The 18516-nt window shown below is 42.9% G+C and overlaps 1 protein-coding gene across 4 annotated transcripts in view; it reads right to left on the reverse strand.

The window, feature by feature from the left end:
* Positions 1–18516, reverse strand: part of fhod1 (formin homology 2 domain containing 1) — a 333883-nt gene that overhangs the window by 152875 nt on the left and 162492 nt on the right. For all 4 annotated transcript variants that reach the window (XM_063066732.1, XM_063066733.1, XM_063066734.1 and 1 more), the window contains 2 exons: positions 9156–9261; positions 2546–2640 (listed from right to left, as the gene is read on the reverse strand). In XM_063066732.1, the coding sequence (XP_062922802.1) occupies positions 2546–2640; positions 9156–9261 (201 nt within the window). The remainder of the gene's footprint in view (positions 1–2545; positions 2641–9155; positions 9262–18516) is intronic.

The raw sequence follows: 18516 nt of genomic DNA on the forward strand, positions 1-18516 counted from the left end.
AAGTGGAGTTGGACACTGGTTCAGTTGTTTCAGTCATTCCACAAAATGAGTTTGAACGGCATTTCAAAGACACTGAACTGAAGCCTGCAGACATCCAACTAAGAACTAAGAACTTGTTCAGGAGAAAAGATAACTCCTGTGAAATGACATTTGTAACAGTGAAACACAAGAATCAACAAGGCACTTTGGGCTTGTATGTGGTAAAATCAGGAGGACTAGCATTATGGGGCCAGAATTGGCTGAGACAACTACAACTTGATCGAAGAACCACCCACAACTTGCATGCCATATCCCCTACAATAGAGACAACTGAAAGTGAATTAAGAAAAGGACTGGATGGTGCCACAGCAGTGATCAAGAACGCATTGGAAAACTCAGACATATCAAAGGGAAAATACTTCACCCAAGTTTTGCAAAGCCCACCTTGTTCCTTATAATCATTCATAATAAAGCAGCCAGTGAGCTATTTTTCCGAGGTTGAGTGGAGCCCAACAGGCAATGCCAGTTGTCCCGGTAGCCAAGTAGAATGGTGAATTTAAGGTCATCATCAATACTCTCTGCAAGGTTAGAGGATATCTTTGCAAACCTTTCTGGAGGGAAACACTTTAGCGAAGTGGACTTAGCTGAGGCCTACCTACAGATCAAAATGTTTCTCACCGTCAACACTCACAAAGGACTTTATCACTATAACAGGTTTATTTTTGGAGTAGCCTCTGCAACTGCATGCTGGTAGAAATCTATGGACCAGGTGTTGCTAAGCTGTGCAGGCACTCAGTGTTACCTGGGTGACATCATTTGTTGCCAGTAAGAATGACAAGGAAAATCTCCTAACTCTCAAGACAGTGTTAAAATGATTACAAGACTATAGGCTCAGAGCATGACATGACAAGTGTAAATCCTTTAAACCAAGCATCACTTATTGTGGTCACACTATTGATGCACAAGGATTACACAAGTGTGCTGAGAAAATTCAAGCAGTGATGGATGCCCCAAGGACAAAGGACATTTCACAGTTGTGGTCCTTTTTAGGATTTGTCAGCTACTGTAACAGGTTCCTGCCAAACCTGGCTACTGTGGTCCACTCCTTGAACTCGATCACTACAGATCAGGAAGAAATGCAATGGACAAAGCAGTGAGGTGACTTTCCAAAAGACAAAGGAAATTGTGGCATCAGACACTGCACTGTGTCACATGTGAGCGCCTCACTAAAGTAAAACTACACAGACCCATTCATTCCAGTTCCTTGTTTATCTTTCAATTAGTTTCCAGAGTCACAAAGCATGACAATTTACAGGGTGCTTCATCAAAAGCATTGTATGAAAGCAGCACCAGGTATCGGCGCTGATTTTGTTAATTTACAGTCAATCAAAAGAACTATTAGGAATACAGTTCTACAGTACTGTAGCAGTACTGGTAGTGTTCTAATTCTTTCTGTATTTTATTTAAATACATAATTTGTTAATCAGTTAAAATTTGTTTGTCTTTTCAAAGGTTTAAACGTCCAATTAATGTCAGAGAAAAGTATACAATATACTCCTGAAATGCTTTTTCTTTGCAAACATCCACAAAAACAGAGAAGTGCCCTGAAGAATGAACGAGAGTTAAACGTAAGAACCCCAAAGTCCCTCCCAGGCTCCCCTCCATCCCGCTCGTAAGTGGCAGCGAACAACAATCCCCCTGCCCCCACCGGCAAACAAAAATAAGCATTGGTACCACCACCAAACACTCAAGCGTGAGCAAAGCAATAGCAAAGACACAGGCTTGCAGTTACCCCAAAGACTTCTTTATGCGTTTTTAATGATTTCCATGAAACTTTGGCTAATTGCGACAGCCACTTAATTGGGCCAAAAGGTACAGGCCACGGTGCATCAAAAATGACCAGAATCCACTGTATACCTACAATGCTAATATCCACTGTATTATCAGAAAATTACAAGAGTTTATTATAAACAGGGAAATATTTATCAATGTTATTCATGTAGTCTTTGAGCTCCACCAGCATTTTTTGTGTTCATTAGTCATATAGACATTTTGAAGCTCAAAAAGGCAAGAACAGAGGCCTTAATCATTCAATAATTTCAACATCACTGAGCAAAAGGGAAAACACATTTGCCCAATGTTGAATGCACAGACCAAGAACAGAAATTTAAACCAAGGAACATCATATTATTCGTCTGAATAAATCCCGGTAATAGTCACAGACTAAGACCCATAGACGAAGAGCAGTGAGGAACTCACAGACAAGCACCGACAACATTTGAACAGTTCACAAGACATGCTTACTCATGTGAGGCTGGCTAGCCACATGGCACTTTCACGCTGTACTCATCTTACATCGAGCCGCACACATTTCCCAGCAGGTTTCATTGAGAAGTGATGAGACTTGGAAACCTGGGCTAATTCTTGTACTATATCCTTTAGGACCAAGTCCAACCTGGTGTAAACCAACCCAGCTCAGACTTGAAACCGGGAACTCGGTTTTAATTCATGTGAACGTTAACATCCTTGCTGTGAACCTTTATTCATTTGCCAAACAATGACTCACCATGCTCCCTGTCAGCGTGTACAGCCATTGGACAGTCTCATTATGGTTAATAACTCCATTCATTCCATCCACAAACAGCATTATCTGGCTCAGAGCTGCAAATGCAAGAAAAAAATATGGTTACATAGATCACTTTATGATAAAGGAAAGGAATATATGACTTATAGGTTCTGACTTAATGGTTTTTGTAAAAGCATGACCAGTTTTGGAGCTGGTAATAAACAACACACAAAAACATAGTTGGCAGACATCTGAAACCAAGCAGGAACAGCTTAAAATGCTCCAGAAGTGAGTGAACATTTGTTTTGTTTCAGTCAGAAGAACATCGTGGATACCACGGGTTAAAACTGTGACTGCAGATTGGGCTGGGAGATTATCCTTAACCATGGAATAACAGAGATAGCTCTGGAGGATTTTAATTAGAACAAAGCAGAGTTAGATTGAGAAAGCTCGCATTTTTGCAGTGTGGTCAATGAGACTGGTTGACCTCTGCTTATCAGAAGAATGCGGAGGAGCAGAGCAACACGCTGAAGTCATCCAAACATATTGGGTGAGTTTTACTCTGGAAGAAAAGGTTGCTGGTGTTATGTGAGTGGTCAAACTTCCCGACAGAGACGGTGACTTTGAGGAAATTGCACAAAATTCTCTGCTCCAAGCTGAGTCAACGTTAAATTGTTTTTGGAGGGTGCTTTAACTACACCACAAGATAAAGGCCTTTCAACTCACTAAGCCTTCTCCGTCATTCAGTACCCCACACTTACCTCATGAATTTGTCCATTTTCACCCATGTCTGTTAACTACTCTGTTAGAGCCCAAAAATACATCAAGTTCAGTCTCAGAGAGGAGGATTGAGTGCCATAACTTTCTGGTACAGAGAGCTGCCTATCAGGGTGTTCCAAATAAACAATATCTACTCCTCATCTCTGGATAGCTAGCTGCCTACCCCTAACTATTGCTCTAGATTCTCCACACAGAAGAATCGGACTCTCGTCATTAATATAGAGATGGTTCCACCCATTATCAGTGGAGGTTTCCTGAGACACTCGTTGGGGGGTGGGGGTATGAAATTCCAGCCTTCTTGAAAGGCAGAAAAGTTGCTTTATATTTACTGCAAAAAATCACCATGGAAGATGTGGACACGCCAATAAAAATATGCAAGTTATTCAAAGGAATCTTAAATAAAAGTCGAAAAAATAGAAATAGAAATTAGAAATATTTCATTGAATTAGGAAGATGCACATTAAATAAAGAGAAAAGATCTGCAGAAAAGGCTGGAGCTTCATGGATCAGTTGGGTGATTGGATCAAATTTGAAACTGAAAGAGCCCTCAGGCCTGAGTATTACCCAACCTTGTGCTGGCTATTTAAGCACAATTCCCCTCAAGTCAGCTAAATAGAACAGAGACGAGCACACGGTAGTACAAGTCAAGTTTAAAGCGTGTGGACTGGGCACCAGGATCAACCACAGAAGTAAGTGTAATCTCAGTCTGTCGCAAGTAGCAAACTAGTCCGCTTTAAGCATCCTCAATTCAAGCTTCTTTAAAGGGTGCCAGAATGAGTGTTTTTTTCTAGTTTACTAAAGAAATGAAAGTATACTCCCAACTAATTATTAAATGATGCCAGGTATTTTAATGTAAAGGTTACTTTCAATTAGTTGTGGACCAGACACTGATCGAAATTCTTTCATTTATTTAGAGATACGGCACAGTCACAGGCCAGTCTGGCGTGTATCACCCAAATACACTCCTAGGACTAATTAGCCTGTACGTAGCTGGACTGTGGGAGGAAACTGGGCACCTGGAGGAAACCCACTCGGGAAGAACGTACAAACTCCCGACGGGCAGCGGCAGAATTGAACCCAGATGGCTGGTACTGTTATAGAACTATGGTAACCGCTACACTACTGCCTCACCCTTGCAAGTAATGTTAAACATATTTTTAATGATCGTCATAGTAAACCGGGTTACCTCTATAAAGGCAACCAGCGGGTACATAGTTTTTAAAAATGCTTTAAAGTTGTACTTAGTGTAGTTTTTGTGTTGTTTTACGTAGTTCAGTGTAGTTTTTGTACTGTTTCATGTAGCACCGTGGTCCTGAAAAACTTTGTCTCTTTTTTACTGTGTACTGTACCAGCAGTTATGGTTGAAATGACAATAAAAAGTGACTTGACTTGACTTATTTTATTGGGTGTCTCACATTCATTAATGTGAAGGTGAAACTGTGCAGACTGGAGGAACCAGTACAACTTTAGAACCTGCAGCAATGATTATACCCAAAGAAGAGCTGCCACCCCTGAACTGGGATAACAATAAAAGCCAGGACAATATTGAAACTCCAAATTACAGGAGGCTGTGAGAGCTTGGGGTAGAGAAGAATAGCCACAGGTGGCAGTCAGTACATCAGCGAGCAAGACAGAGACGGTTACCGTATTAAAAAACAAGCTGTTGGAATAACGTTAGAATAGATATGGGGCAGCAAGTAAAGCTGCAATCTCATAGCACCAGGATCCCGAGCTCAGTCCTGACCTCCACTAAAACCCATGTGATCGCAAATTTGTCCTGGGTGCTCTGGTTTCCTCCCTGCATGCCAAAAGGTGCAGGTTAGTTCCTTAGTTGGCTATTTTGAAGTACCACTGCTGTGTTGGTGAGTGGTAGAATCTAGGGGGAGTTAACATGAATGTGGGGAAATAAAATGGGTTTGTGTAGATGTGTGTTTCCTGACTGGGGTGGAATCAGTGGACAGAACAGGCCATTTCCACGCAGCACCACTTTATGAATGAAATACCTTCCAGGGAGAGACAGCAATGAAGTATTTCAACAGCAGAGGGCGCTATAGAACCATCAACCAGGAGAAATTCAAGGAGCCCAAATCTTAAACACAACAGATTAAGCACCATTACGACCATTCAGGGCCCCAGACAGTCCTTCGAGGTGAGGCAACACTTCACCTGTGAGTCCGCTGGGTTGATATACTGCGTCCGGTGCTCCCGATGTGGCCTTCTATATATTGGTGAGACCCGACACAGACTGGGAGACCGCTTTGCTGAACACCTACATTCGGTCCGCCAGAGAAAGCAGGATCTCCCAGTGGCCGCACGTTTTAATTCCACATTCCATTCCCATTCTGACATGTCTATCCACGGCCTCCTCTACTGTAAAGATGAAGCCATACTCAGGTTGGAGGAGCAACACCTTATATTCCGTCTGGGTAGCCTCCAACCTGATGGCATGAACATCGACTTCTCTAACTTCCGCTAATGCCCCACCTCCCCACATACCCCATCTGTTATTTATTTTTATACACACATCCTTTCTCTCACCCTCCTTTTTCTCCCTCTGTCCCTCTGACTATACCCCTTGCCCATCCCCTGGGTTGCCCCCCACCCTTGTCTTTCTCCCCGGACCTCCTGTCCTATGATCCTCTCATATCCCCTTTGCCAATCACCTGTCCAGCTCTTGGCTCTATATACCTCCCCCTCCTGTCTTCTCCTATCATTTTGGATCTCCCCCTCCGCCTCCCACTTTCAAATCTCTTACTAACTCTTCCTTCAGTTAGTCTTGACGAAGGGTCTTGGCCTGAAACGTCGACTGTACCTCTTCCTAAGATGCTGCCTGGCCTGCTGCATTTACCAGCAACTTTGATGTGTGTTGCTTAGATTAAGCAGATGCTGGAAATCCAGATCAACAGAAAAACACTGGAGGAACTATGGAGGGTAACAAACAATGACATTTGGCACCAAGACCCTTCAGCTGAAATGTTGATTATTTATTCCCCTCCATAGATGCTGCCTGACCTAGTGAGATCCTCCAGTATTTTGTGTGATGCTCTAAACTCAAAGAGCAAATTTTGGTGTTTTCCCTTCCACGCTATTCTGGTGGCCTTCTTCTCCCCTTCCCTCATGACCCACCCATCACCTCCCAACATTTCACATCATCCCACTCACCTGGTCCCACCTATCACCCGCCAGTTTGTGCCTCTTCCCCTCTCTCCATTTTCTTATTCTGGCTTCTGCCTAATTTCTTTCCAGTCCCGATGAAGGGTCTCAGCCCAAAATATCAACTGTTTATTTCCCTCCATTGGTACTGCCTGTCTTACTCAGTTTCCCCAGCATTTTGTGTGTGTTGCTCAATATTTCCAGCATCTGCAGAATTTCCTGTGTCTCAAATTCAAAGATCAATGCGACCAAAAATAATACATGGATTCCTGCACTGCACGTATAGGAAGAAAACTTGACAGAAAGTAGAAGCAGCTCTGATTTTAATCTTCAAAAGTATGTGATAAAGACAGTCACACACCACAAGGACTACACAGTGACACTTGTTCAACAAGAGAGACACAGAGAAACCAGAAAGGAAAGGCAAAGATACTGCATGCCTGGCAGGAAACTCATGGCAGGAAGTCCCAAAAATAAACAAATTATTTTTGCAAAAGCTTTCTTCAGACTTCAGTCTGATAGAGAGAGCATCAAATTAACAAAAGTCAGTGGATAGATCTACAGGAGGATGTCAGACAACTGATTGAAAACAATTGACAAAAAGAGCAAAGAAGCCCACAGAAATTATTTTGAGAGTTACATGACCTGCAACTTAATTACATGAAAAATAATTAGATAAGAGCTTCATAATAAAGGAGAGAAATTAAATATATGAAGGAAACAAAAAAGTATGCAAAAAGGCCACATAATGAAGGCAGAAAAGTGTTTGTGTGTGGTGGGGGGGGGATTTAAAAATTCACAATAACTGTTTAAAAAATGCAGCTCCTCGGAGAAGCAATGTTGATGGAGGGATATATGCTGTACCTTTTTGGATCACAAAAAGATAACTTCTCAGCTCTTTCTCAAGATTGTCACATGAGGCCTTCGTTGTCTACTTGAGAAAGCAATTTCCACATTAAAGACAGAACTCACAGCATTCTCTCTGAACAGTACTGGATTGTCAGCTGAGATTCTTTAAACTCAGGTCTATAAAGTAATACAAACCAACAACCTTCTGATGCAGGAATGCTACCAACAGAGCCAACGGTTCTGGATACCAAGTACCACAGGGGCCTCTATCCTTTTTTTTTACCATATTGGAACATAGTAGGTCACCAATGCCAGATCAAAGGACCATCCTATTCGCCACTGGTTTCTCTGCTAACATCAGGGGGGCAGGTGAAACTGGTTTGTAAAGGATCACTTCTATAGGTGTGTTATTTAATAGTATTACCAAGGTGCTGGGAACCTGCAATTCCAAATCAAAGGTATGAGTATTGCTTACACTGAAAGTGGGAAACTTCCAATAATCCCAAATGTAACTGAAGCAAAAATAATGTGCTCAGAATTTTAAAAAAGATGAATTGTCTGGATAATCACCAAAGATATCAGGGCCAGCGTTGCAGGTGACTGTGTATATCAGTGGTCCCCAACCACTGGGCCGCAAAGCATGTGCTACCGGTCCGCGAGGAAACGATATGAGTCAGCTGCACCTTTCCTCATTCCCTGTCATGCACTGTTGAACTTGAACATAGAGTTGCCAACTGTCCCATATTTGCCAGGACATCCCATATATCGGGCTAAATTGGTTTGTCCCATACGGGTCACCCTTGTCCTGCATTTCACCCGCTAAGGTAGAGCGTTCCTATGAAACCTTTTGTGCCGAAATGCTGTAAAGCGAACAAGCAATTACCATTAATTTATATGGGAAAAATTTCTGAGTGTTCCCAGACCCAAAAAATAACCTACCAAATCATACCAAGTAACACATACTGTAAAACCGAAAATAACACTAACATATAGTAAAAGCAGGAATGATTTGATAAATACACAGCCTATATAAAGAAGAAATAATGTATGTACAGTATAGTCGGGAAGATTAAGCCAAAACCGATGTGTGGGAAAAAAATCGGTACCTACGCGCATGCACACACAGGTGTCCGCGCAAGGCTTCGTGGTCATGGTGGTCTTTCCTGGGGTAAACACAAGTGTCCCGGGATTTGACTGCTACTTTTGTCCCTAATTTGGGAGTGAGAAAGTTGGCAACCCTAACTGTAAAAGACATGTTGAGGTGAGTTTAACCCTACTTGAACACCAACCCCCCCACCAGTCGGCCGGTCCGCAAGAATATTGTCAATATTAAACGGGTCCACGGTGCAAAAAAGGTTGGGGATCCCTGGGGTATATGACTCAGTTCACAGTTTGAATGAAAATGATTCAGGAATCTCATCAGTTTGAAATGGCCAATATTTGGGAGAAATAAAAATTAATCTGATCTATATTTGTGCTCAATTTTAAACAATGATTTTTTAAAGAAAAAAAATGTTAGAGCAAAATTATCCCACAGAGGAAAAGTAATGGAACAGAAGTTAAAAATGGAAAAAAAAAGAATTGCTGGTGCTGGAAATCTGAAATGAAAACAGAAAATGTAAGAAACGCTCATCAGGTCATGCAGCATCTGTGGAGGGAGGAACAGGGCTTACACATCAGCTCAGATGAAGACTCTTCAATCTGAAACATTAACTCTGTTTCTCTTTCCATGGATACTGTCTGGGCAGCTGGGAGCTCCTAGCATTTCCGGTTGTTATTGTGGATGTCGGAGCACATCTAGTTAGGTAAATAGGGGTACAGCACAAACCTCTTAAGATGTAGTTCTGGTAGTTCTGGTCAGCTTCGGCTCCCACTTTGATGAGGCATGTCAGTCCTTCAGCATTCACAAACTCAGGCACCAGATCTTTGTCATCCTATAGGTGAAATTGACATTACAAACTGAAATTACAACTGACATTGGGATGCTAGCCTTTATTAGTCAAGGCATTGAGTTCAAAAGTCAAGAAGTTATGCTGCAGCTTTATAAAACTCTAGTTATGGCACATCTGGAGCATTGCATACATTTCTGATTGTGCCACTATAGGAAGAATGTAAAGGCTTTGGAGAGGGGTGCAGAAGAGGTTTGCCAGGATGCTGGCTGGATGAGAGAGCATGGGCTATAATGAGAGCTTGGACAAACTTAGGATGTTTTTTTTCCAGAACAGTGGAGGCTGCAGGGAGATTTGATCAAGGATTATAAGATTATGAGAGGCATAGACAGAGTTGACAATATCTCTTAGCAAGTGTTGAAATGTCTAATACCAGAGGTCATGCATCAAGGTGAAATGAGGTCATTTCAAAGTTGCTGTGAGGGTCAAGAATTTTTTTCTCCCCCACAGAGAATGGTTAGTGCCTGGAATGAGCCACCTGGGGTGGTGGTAGAGGCAGATACATTAGAGTCTTATAAGAGAAGTTTAGATAGGCACATGATTGTGAGGGAAATGGAAGGATATGGACATTGTGTAGGCAGAGGGTAGTTAGTTTAAGTGGCCACTTGATTATTAATTTAATTGATTCAGCACAGCATTGTGGGCAGAAGGGCCTGTTCCTGTACTGTAATATTCTATGTTTTATGTGTAGGGTTCTCAGTAATACTAGTTGGACTGGTAATCCCTTATTACCAAAATGGCTTCTCTGAAGTGCTATAGTAAAATGGCTTCTCGTACTGTTAACTGCTGAGCAAGGGGTTCTCTGTAACAGTGATGTTTGAGTTATACTATGTAATAATGGAAATTGTATTCATTTACCAGCCAATGGAAGTCATGTTATATTATCTTGTATATGTGTGCTGAGTTGAGGAGTGCGGGCTTTTTTGGGAGGCAAGCAGAGAGGACGGATGTGTGGAGAACGGACAGCGGTTCCAGGGCGGCAGATACCGGACCTCGGGGGTTCGGGTGGTAGCCAGAGTCTCGGAAGGACGTTGTGGATGGAATCGGAGGCATGAGCTCCAACGTATTAAAATATTACGTGCACAAGACTGATAAGTTACTTATGTGGCACCTTTTCTTTTAGTTGTTGCTACTAACCCATCACCAAAATTTGCTATAAAGTATAATTCTTTACTTGCATTTGGTATATTGTTTCATATTTTTGTCGTGGCTGATCATTGGGTGCCTCACACTGTATCTGCCCCAAAGCATTTGCACTGTTTGGTGGGGTTGACGGCTATTCACCCTAGGCAAACGGAGTCAGTTGGGGCAAAGGCCGTTACATTTGTACATCAGCAAGGAGTGCTATGTGGAGTACTTCGCCATGTATTCAACATGAGCCTGAGGCTCCGGAGGGTTCCTGTACTGTGGAAGATGTCCTGCCTCGTCCCTGTGCCGAAGACGCCGTGCCCCAGCGGCCTCAATGACTACAGACCGGTGGCATTGACCTCCCACGTCATGAAGACCCTGGAGAGACTTGTTCTGGAGCTGCTCCGGCCTATGGTCAGGCCACACTTAGATCCCCTCCAGTTCGCCTACCAGCCCCAACTAGGAGTTGAGGATGCCATCGTCTACCTGCTGAACTGTGTCTACGCCCACCTGGACAAGCCAGCGAGCACTGTGAGGGTCATGTTTTTTGACTTCTCCAGTGCGTTCAACACCATCCACCCTGCTCTGCTGGGAGAGAAGCTGACAGCAATGCAGGTGGATGCTTCCCTGGTGTCATGGATTCTTGATTACCTGACTGGCAGACCACAGTACATGTGCGACAGAGTGATCAGCAGCACTGGGGCTCCACAGGGGACTGTCTTGTCTCCCTTTCTCTTCACCATTTACACCTCGGACTTCAACTACTGCACAGAGTCTTGTCATCTTCAGAAGTTTTCAGATGACTCTGCCATAGTTGGATGCATCAGCAAGGGAGATGAGGCTGAGTACGGGGCTACAGTAGGAAACTTAGTCACATGGTGTGAGCAGAATTATCTGCAGCTTAATGTGAAAAAGACTAAGGAGCTGGTGGTAGACCTGAGGAGAGCTAAGGTACCGGTGACCCCTGTTTCCATCCGGGGTGTCAGTGTGGACATGGTGGAGGATTACAGATACCTGGGGATACGAATTGACAATAAACTGGACTGGTCAAAGAACACTGAGGCTGTCTACAAGAAGGGTCAGAGCAGTCTCTATGTCCTGAGGAGACTGAGGTCCTTTAACATCTGCCGGACGATGCTGAGGATGTTCTACAAATCTGTGGTGGCCAGTGCTATCATGTTTGCTGTTGTGTGCTGGGGCAGCAGGCTGAGGGTTGCGACACCAACAGAATCAACAAACTCATTCGTAAGGCCAGTGATGTTGTAGGGATGGAACTGGACTCTCTCACGGTGGTGTCTGAAAAGAGGATGCTGTCTAAGTTGCATGCCATCTTGGACAATGTCTCCCATCCACTACATAATGTACTGGGTGGGCACAGGAGTACATTCAGCCAGAGACTCATTCCACCGAGATGCAGCACAGAGCGTCATAGGAAGTCATTCCTGCCTGTGGCCATCAAACTTTACAACTCCTCCCTGAGCCAATAGGCTGGTCCTGGACTTATTTCATAATTTACTGGCATAATTTACATATTACTATTTAACTATTTATGGTTTTATTACTACTTATTATTTATGGTGCAACTGTAATGAAAACCAACTTCCCCCGGGATCAATAAAGTATGACTATGACTATGACTATGACTAAATGGCATACGTCATTATGCCATCAAATCATACATGCACAGTTCACTTGGCAGAAAACATAACACACACTACAAAGACTGCAGATTGACATATATAGAGGATATGAAGCAGCATCTTTTCAAAAGCAGAAAAATTTGGACACACTTAGCAAACGGATGGCATATAAGACAGCTTCTCTGTAACTGCTAGACTTTGTTCTAATTGTTATTGTTTACCTTGTTCTAACTCAGTGTACTGTGTAATGAGTTCATCTGTATGAGTAGTGTGATAATTCAGATAGTTCCCTTGTACAAGGTGTTCTCTTGACATCATGATCAACGTTCCCTCTAATTTCTTTCACAGCCATGTGGACCAATCACTGCTCTGAACATTACTAGACAGAAGGCTCTTGGGAAACCGAAAGGTCTGAAGGGAGATAAGTTCCCTGGACCACAAGGTGTACACGCCAGAGTTCTGAAAGAGGTGGCTGAAGAGATCATGGAGGCATTCGTAATGATGGTTCAAGAATCACTGGATTCTGGAATAGTTCCAGAAGACTGGAAGATTGCAATGTCATTCCACTCTTCAAGAAAGGAGAGAGGCAGAAGAAAGGAAACTGTAGGCCAGTTAGTCTGACCTCAGTGTTTGGGAAGATATTGAAGTCAATCATTAAGGATGAGATCTCAGTGTACTTGGATGCACATGATAAAATAGGCCACAGTCAGCATGGCTTCCTCAAGGCAAAATCTTGCCTGACAAATCTGTTGGAATTCTTTGAAAAAATAACAAGCAGAATAGACAAAGGAGAATCATGGATGTCGACAAGGTGCCACACACGACGCTGCTTAATAAGCTACGAGCCCATGGTATTGTAGGATAAGTTCTAGCATGGATAAAGCAGTGGCTGATTGGCGGGAGGCAAAGAGTGAGAATAAAGGGAACCTTTTCTGGTTGACTGTCGGTGACTAGTGGTGTTCCACAGGAGTCTGTGTTGGGACTAATTCTTTTTATATTATATGTGAATAATTTGGGTGATAGAATTCATGGCTTTGTGGCCAGGTTTGCAGATGATATGGAGACAGGTGGAGGGGCAGATAATTTTGAGGAAGTAGAGAGGTTACAGAAGGACAGAAAGATTAGGAGAATGGGCAAAGAAGTGGCAGATGGAATACAGAGTAGGGAAGTGTATGGTCATGCACTTTGGTAGAAGAAATGAAAGGGTAGACTATTTTCTAAATGAAGAGAAAATACAAAAAAAATTGAGGCACAAAGGGACTTGGGAGTCTGTGGGCAGGGTTCCCTAAGGGTTAATTTGCAGATTGAGTCTGTGGTGAGGAAGGCAAATGTGATGTTAGCACTCATTTCAAGAGCACAGGAATAGAAAAGCAAGGATGTAATGTTGAAACTTTATAAAGCACTGGTGAGGCCTCACTTGGAGTATTGTGAGGAGGTTTGGGCCCCTTATCTTAGAAACGATGTGCTAAAACTGGACAGGGTTCATAGGAGGTTCACAAAAATGATTCCAGGAGTGAACGGTTTCTCATATGAAGAGCGTTTGATGGCTCTGGGCCTGTATTCACCAGGATTCAGAAGAATGAGGGGAGACCTCATTGGAACCTATTGAATGTTGAAAGGCCTTGAAAGAGTGGGTATGGAGAAGATGTTTCCTATGGTGGGAGAGTCTAAGACCAGAGAAAACAGCCTCAGAATAGAGGGTGTCCCTTTAGAACGGAGATGAGGAGGAATGTCTTTAGCCATAGTCGTGAATCTGTGGAATCCTTTGTCACAGGCAGCTGTGAATGCCAAGTCTTTATGTGTATTTAAGGCAGAGGTTGATAGATTCTTAAAGGTCAGGGCATGAACAGATACGGGGAGAAGGCAGGAGATTGGGGCTGAGAGGAAAATCGGATCAACCATGATGAAAAGGCAGAGCAGACTAGATGGTCAAATGGCTTAATTCTGTACTATATCTTATTTTCTCTTATGGGCTAAACACACATCCCCATGGCATGCCAGTGTTGACTGTCAACAAAGTGGAAATGTTACTTCCAATCTGCACAGATTATGGTCTACTGGTTAAGAAGTCAAGGATCCACTGCCTTAATTTACAACTTTATCTTGAATGCCAAATGACTGAGCCTTCTTGCCCAACCTCCCATGTGGCGTCCTTGTCAAAGGCCTTGTAGTGAACCATTGACTGCCTTGCCTTTATCGACTTTCCTGGTGACTTTCTTAAAAAAAAATCTCTGCAAGATTGGTTCGACATGACCTCCCATGTACACAGCTATGCTGAATATCTCTAATCAGTCACTGTCTATCCAAATACTAACATATATGTTGCCTCAGAAAAACTTCCAATAACTTACCCACTACTGATGTCAGACTTACCGCCCTATAATTTCCTGGTTTATACTTAGTACCTTTCTTTAACAATGAACAACGAACAACATAGGCTATCCTCCAAACCTCTTGCACGTCACCCGTGGCTAAGGATGTTTTAAATACCTTTTGTGGGCCCCTGCAATTTCTGCGCTAGCCTCCCACAGGGTCCAAGGGAACACTTTGTCAGGCCTTGGGGATTTATCCACCCTATTTTCCCCAATAGAGCAAATACCTCCTGCTCTGTAATCTGTATTCAGTCCATGACCTCACTGCTGTTTTGCCTCAGTTCTATAGGTTCTGTGCCCGTCTCCCAAGTAAACGCAGATCCAAAAAAATCAATTTAAGACCTCTTCCATCTCTTTTGACAGTACATAGATGACCACTCTGATCATCCAGAGGAACAATGCTTTCCCTTGCTATCCTTTTGCTCTTAATAGGTATAAGACCTTGGGATTCTCTTTCCTCTTGTCTGCTAGAGCAACATCATGCCTTCGTTTAGCTTCCTGATTTCCTTCTTGTGTGTTCTCTTGCATTTCTTATATTCCTCTAGTACCTCTACCTCACTTTCTCCTGCTTACCTATACCTGCTGCACACCTCCTACTTTTTCTTAACCAGGGCCTCAATATCTCTTGAAGATAAAGGTTCACTAAAACCTGATAACCTTGCCTTTTATTCTGACAGGAACATATAAACTCTGTTCTCTCAAAATTGCACTTTTGAAGGCCTCGCACATATCAAGTACACAGAACACAACCTGTCCCAATCCACACTTGCCAGATCCTTTCTGATACCATCAAAATTGGCCTTTCTCCAACTGACAATCTCAACCGGAGGACCACACATATGCTTCTCTATAATTATCATGAAACTAATGGCATTATGTTTGCTGGACGCAAAGTGTTCCCGTATACAAACTTCTGCCACCTGCCCTGTCTCATTCCCTAATGGAGATCTCATATTGCACTTTGTTTAGTTGGGACCTCCTTGGACCTATTAAGGAAACTTCCCTGAACACACTTGAGAAACTCTATCCTATCCAGTGTTTTTACAGTTTGAGAGTCCCAATCAATATGTGGGAAGTTAAAATCATCTTCTATCACAATCTTATGTTTCTTGCAACAGCCTGAAAACTCTCTATAAATTTGCTCCTCTAAACCACGCAGATTGTCCGATGGTCTATAATGTAATACCATGAATATGGCCATCCCTTTCTTATTCCTCAGTTCCACCCATATTGCCTCAGTAGACAAGCTCTCCTAGTGAGGCCACCCCTCCTTCCCTTAATCCTTCCCGCTCTAAAATGTCCAAAATAATGGAACCATGGAACACTGAGCTGCCATTCCTGCCCCTCCTTAAGCCAAGTCTCACTTAAGGCTCTAATGCCATCATTCCACATGCTGATCCATCCTCTAAGCCCATCTGCCTTACCTACAATAACCCTTGGATTGAAATGTACACAACTCAGAACATTGGTCCTACCATACTCAACCACTGCGTTCCTGATTTTGTACATAGGCAGGCTTAACAATATCTTTTGCCACAACCACTCCACTATCAGCTCTGGCACTTTGGTTTCTATCCCTCTGAAACTCTGGTTTGAAAGTTAGAGCAGTAGCAAGTAAATGTCCCACAAGGATATCAGTCTCCCTTCAGTTCAGATGCAAGTTGTCCCTTCTGTACAGGTCCCACCTTCCCTGGAAGAGAGCCCAATGAACCAAAAATCTGAAGCCCTCCCTCCTACACTCATCTCCTTAGCCATGTGTATGATCTGTATGATCTTCCTGTTTCTGGCCTTGTTAGCACGTGGGAACAGGTAGCAATCCTGAGATCACAACCTTGGAAGTCCTGTCCTTTGACTCCCTGAAAGCACTTTGCAGAACCTCGTCACCGTGTCTACACATGTCACTGGTATCAACGTGGGCCACGACTTCTGGCTACTCACCCTCCCACTTAAGAACAGCAGTGAGAGGGAGACTAGTCAAACACAAGCAGGTGGCACTGACCACCCATTCGTTTTCAACTCTCATCCTCATCGATTCCAATCTCGCTTCATGCTTCAATCAGTGCGGAGTCATGGAGCCGACTACGGGATCATGTTCCGCCATTAGGAATCGACGCAGCCACCTCCAGGTACAGCCATTGCTGCATTCCAAAGCCTCCAAGAGATCGCAGAAGTGCCAGATCATTCAGTTGCCAGAAAATACATTCTTAAAAAGGAAATTGCGGGCTGCAATTGATCACAGTTCAGAAGAAGACAAAGTATATCTAGAAGAAGGAGAGTATCCAGTAGTTTTGTAAGCTGTCTGCATGATGTCGCTGTTGGTCACCAGCGCGATCGTGCAGTAAGTACCATTCAAAACAAAATGGAAAGCAGGGCTCTGAGGAAGAATCTGAAATTAAAACTTCTATCTTTGCAGATGCTGACAGACTTGCTGTGCATTTCCTCTATTTTCCACTTTTATTTTGTCGGCCTCTGTGTCTTGCCAGAAGTTCACAACTTAAGAATAGGAGACATACCTGTCGGTTTAGTTGGAAGACTAGAATGGGGGCAGGGATAGCAGGGGTGTTAAAGAAGATCGAATAAAACTGATGTATGCATAGTAATAGATTGCTCAAGGAGATTTGATACATGATCCTGCATTTACTGTAAGCAATAAGACTTATTATATAATTAAATTAATAAACTCCATATGTTTCAGTCAGAGATTGAAATACACTAGGTCAGAATACCTTACAAAACTTCCCTAAAGCTCTGCAAGCAAGATCTGGTACCAAATGAGAACCAGGTGATCACAAGAACAGAAGAAATAGGAGCAGGAATAGGCCATTTGGTCCAGAGCTGAGCCATCAATCAATAACAGCATGGCTAATCTTCTACCTCAACATGATTACCTGACCTTGTCCCTTCATCCACGAATTCCTCTAACATCCATCAGCACAGTACCTGCTGCTCTTATAGGACCTTATGACCTAATGACATGGGAGAGGAATTAGGCCATTTTGCCCATCAAGTCAGCTCAAATAGTGCATCATGGCTGATTTATTATCCTTGTCCTGTCTTCTTCCCGTAACCTTAGATGTCCTTAGTAACCAAAAACGTATCAACCTCTGCTTCAAAAATACTCAATGACTTGGATTCCACAGCTTCACCACTGTCTGGCTAAAGAAATTTCTCCTCATATCTGTTCTAAAGGGATGTCCTTGTATTCCAACACTGAGCCCTCTGGTTGCAGACTCCCCCACTATGGGAAACGTCCTCTCCACATCCAATATCGAGACCTTTCAATATTCAAAAGGTTTCAATGAGATCACATAATGTTCTGCTGAAGTCCAGTGAGTACAGGTCCAGAGCCATTAAAGGCCCACATACATTAACCCTTTCATTCCTGGGAACATTTTTGTGAACTTCCTCTGGACATTCTTCAATGCCCACAAATCTCTTCTTTATAAATCTCCCTTACAAAATTTCAACATTACAATCTTGTTTTTATATTCCAGTCTTCTCAAAATGAATGCCAACATTGCATTTGCCTTCCTTCCCACCAACTCAGTTTACAAGTTACCCTTAAGGAAATTCAGAACAAGGAGTTTCAAATCCCTTATCACCTCTGATTTCTGAACTTGCTCCCCATTTAGAAAATCATCTATGCCATTATTCCTTCTCCAAAAATGCATGACCATACACTTCCCTACACTGTATTTCATCTGCCATTTCTTTGTCCATTCTCTTAATCTCCTCCTGCTTCCTTAACACTACCTCCCCTCCCACCTATCTTTGTATAATCTGCAAACTTGGCCACTAAACCATCAATACCATCATCTAAATCATTGACATATAACATAAAAAGAAGCAATCTCCACTAGTCATTGGCACACAACCAGGAATAGCCCCATTTATTCTCACTCTTTGCCTCTTGCAAGTCAGCCAATCTTCTACCTCTCCTTGGATACAATGAACTCTTGTTAATCAGCCTCATGTGTGGCACCTTGTCAAAGGCCTTCTGAGAATCTAAGTCCACTGACTCTCCTTTGTCAATCCAGTTTGTTATTTCCTCAAAGAAATCCAACAGATTTGTCAGGCAAGATTTCCCCTTAAGGAAGCCA

Source organism: Mobula hypostoma, chromosome 14 (genome assembly GCF_963921235.1).
Source record: "Mobula hypostoma chromosome 14, sMobHyp1.1, whole genome shotgun sequence".
Lineage (NCBI taxonomy): Eukaryota > Metazoa > Chordata > Chondrichthyes > Myliobatiformes > Myliobatidae > Mobula > Mobula hypostoma.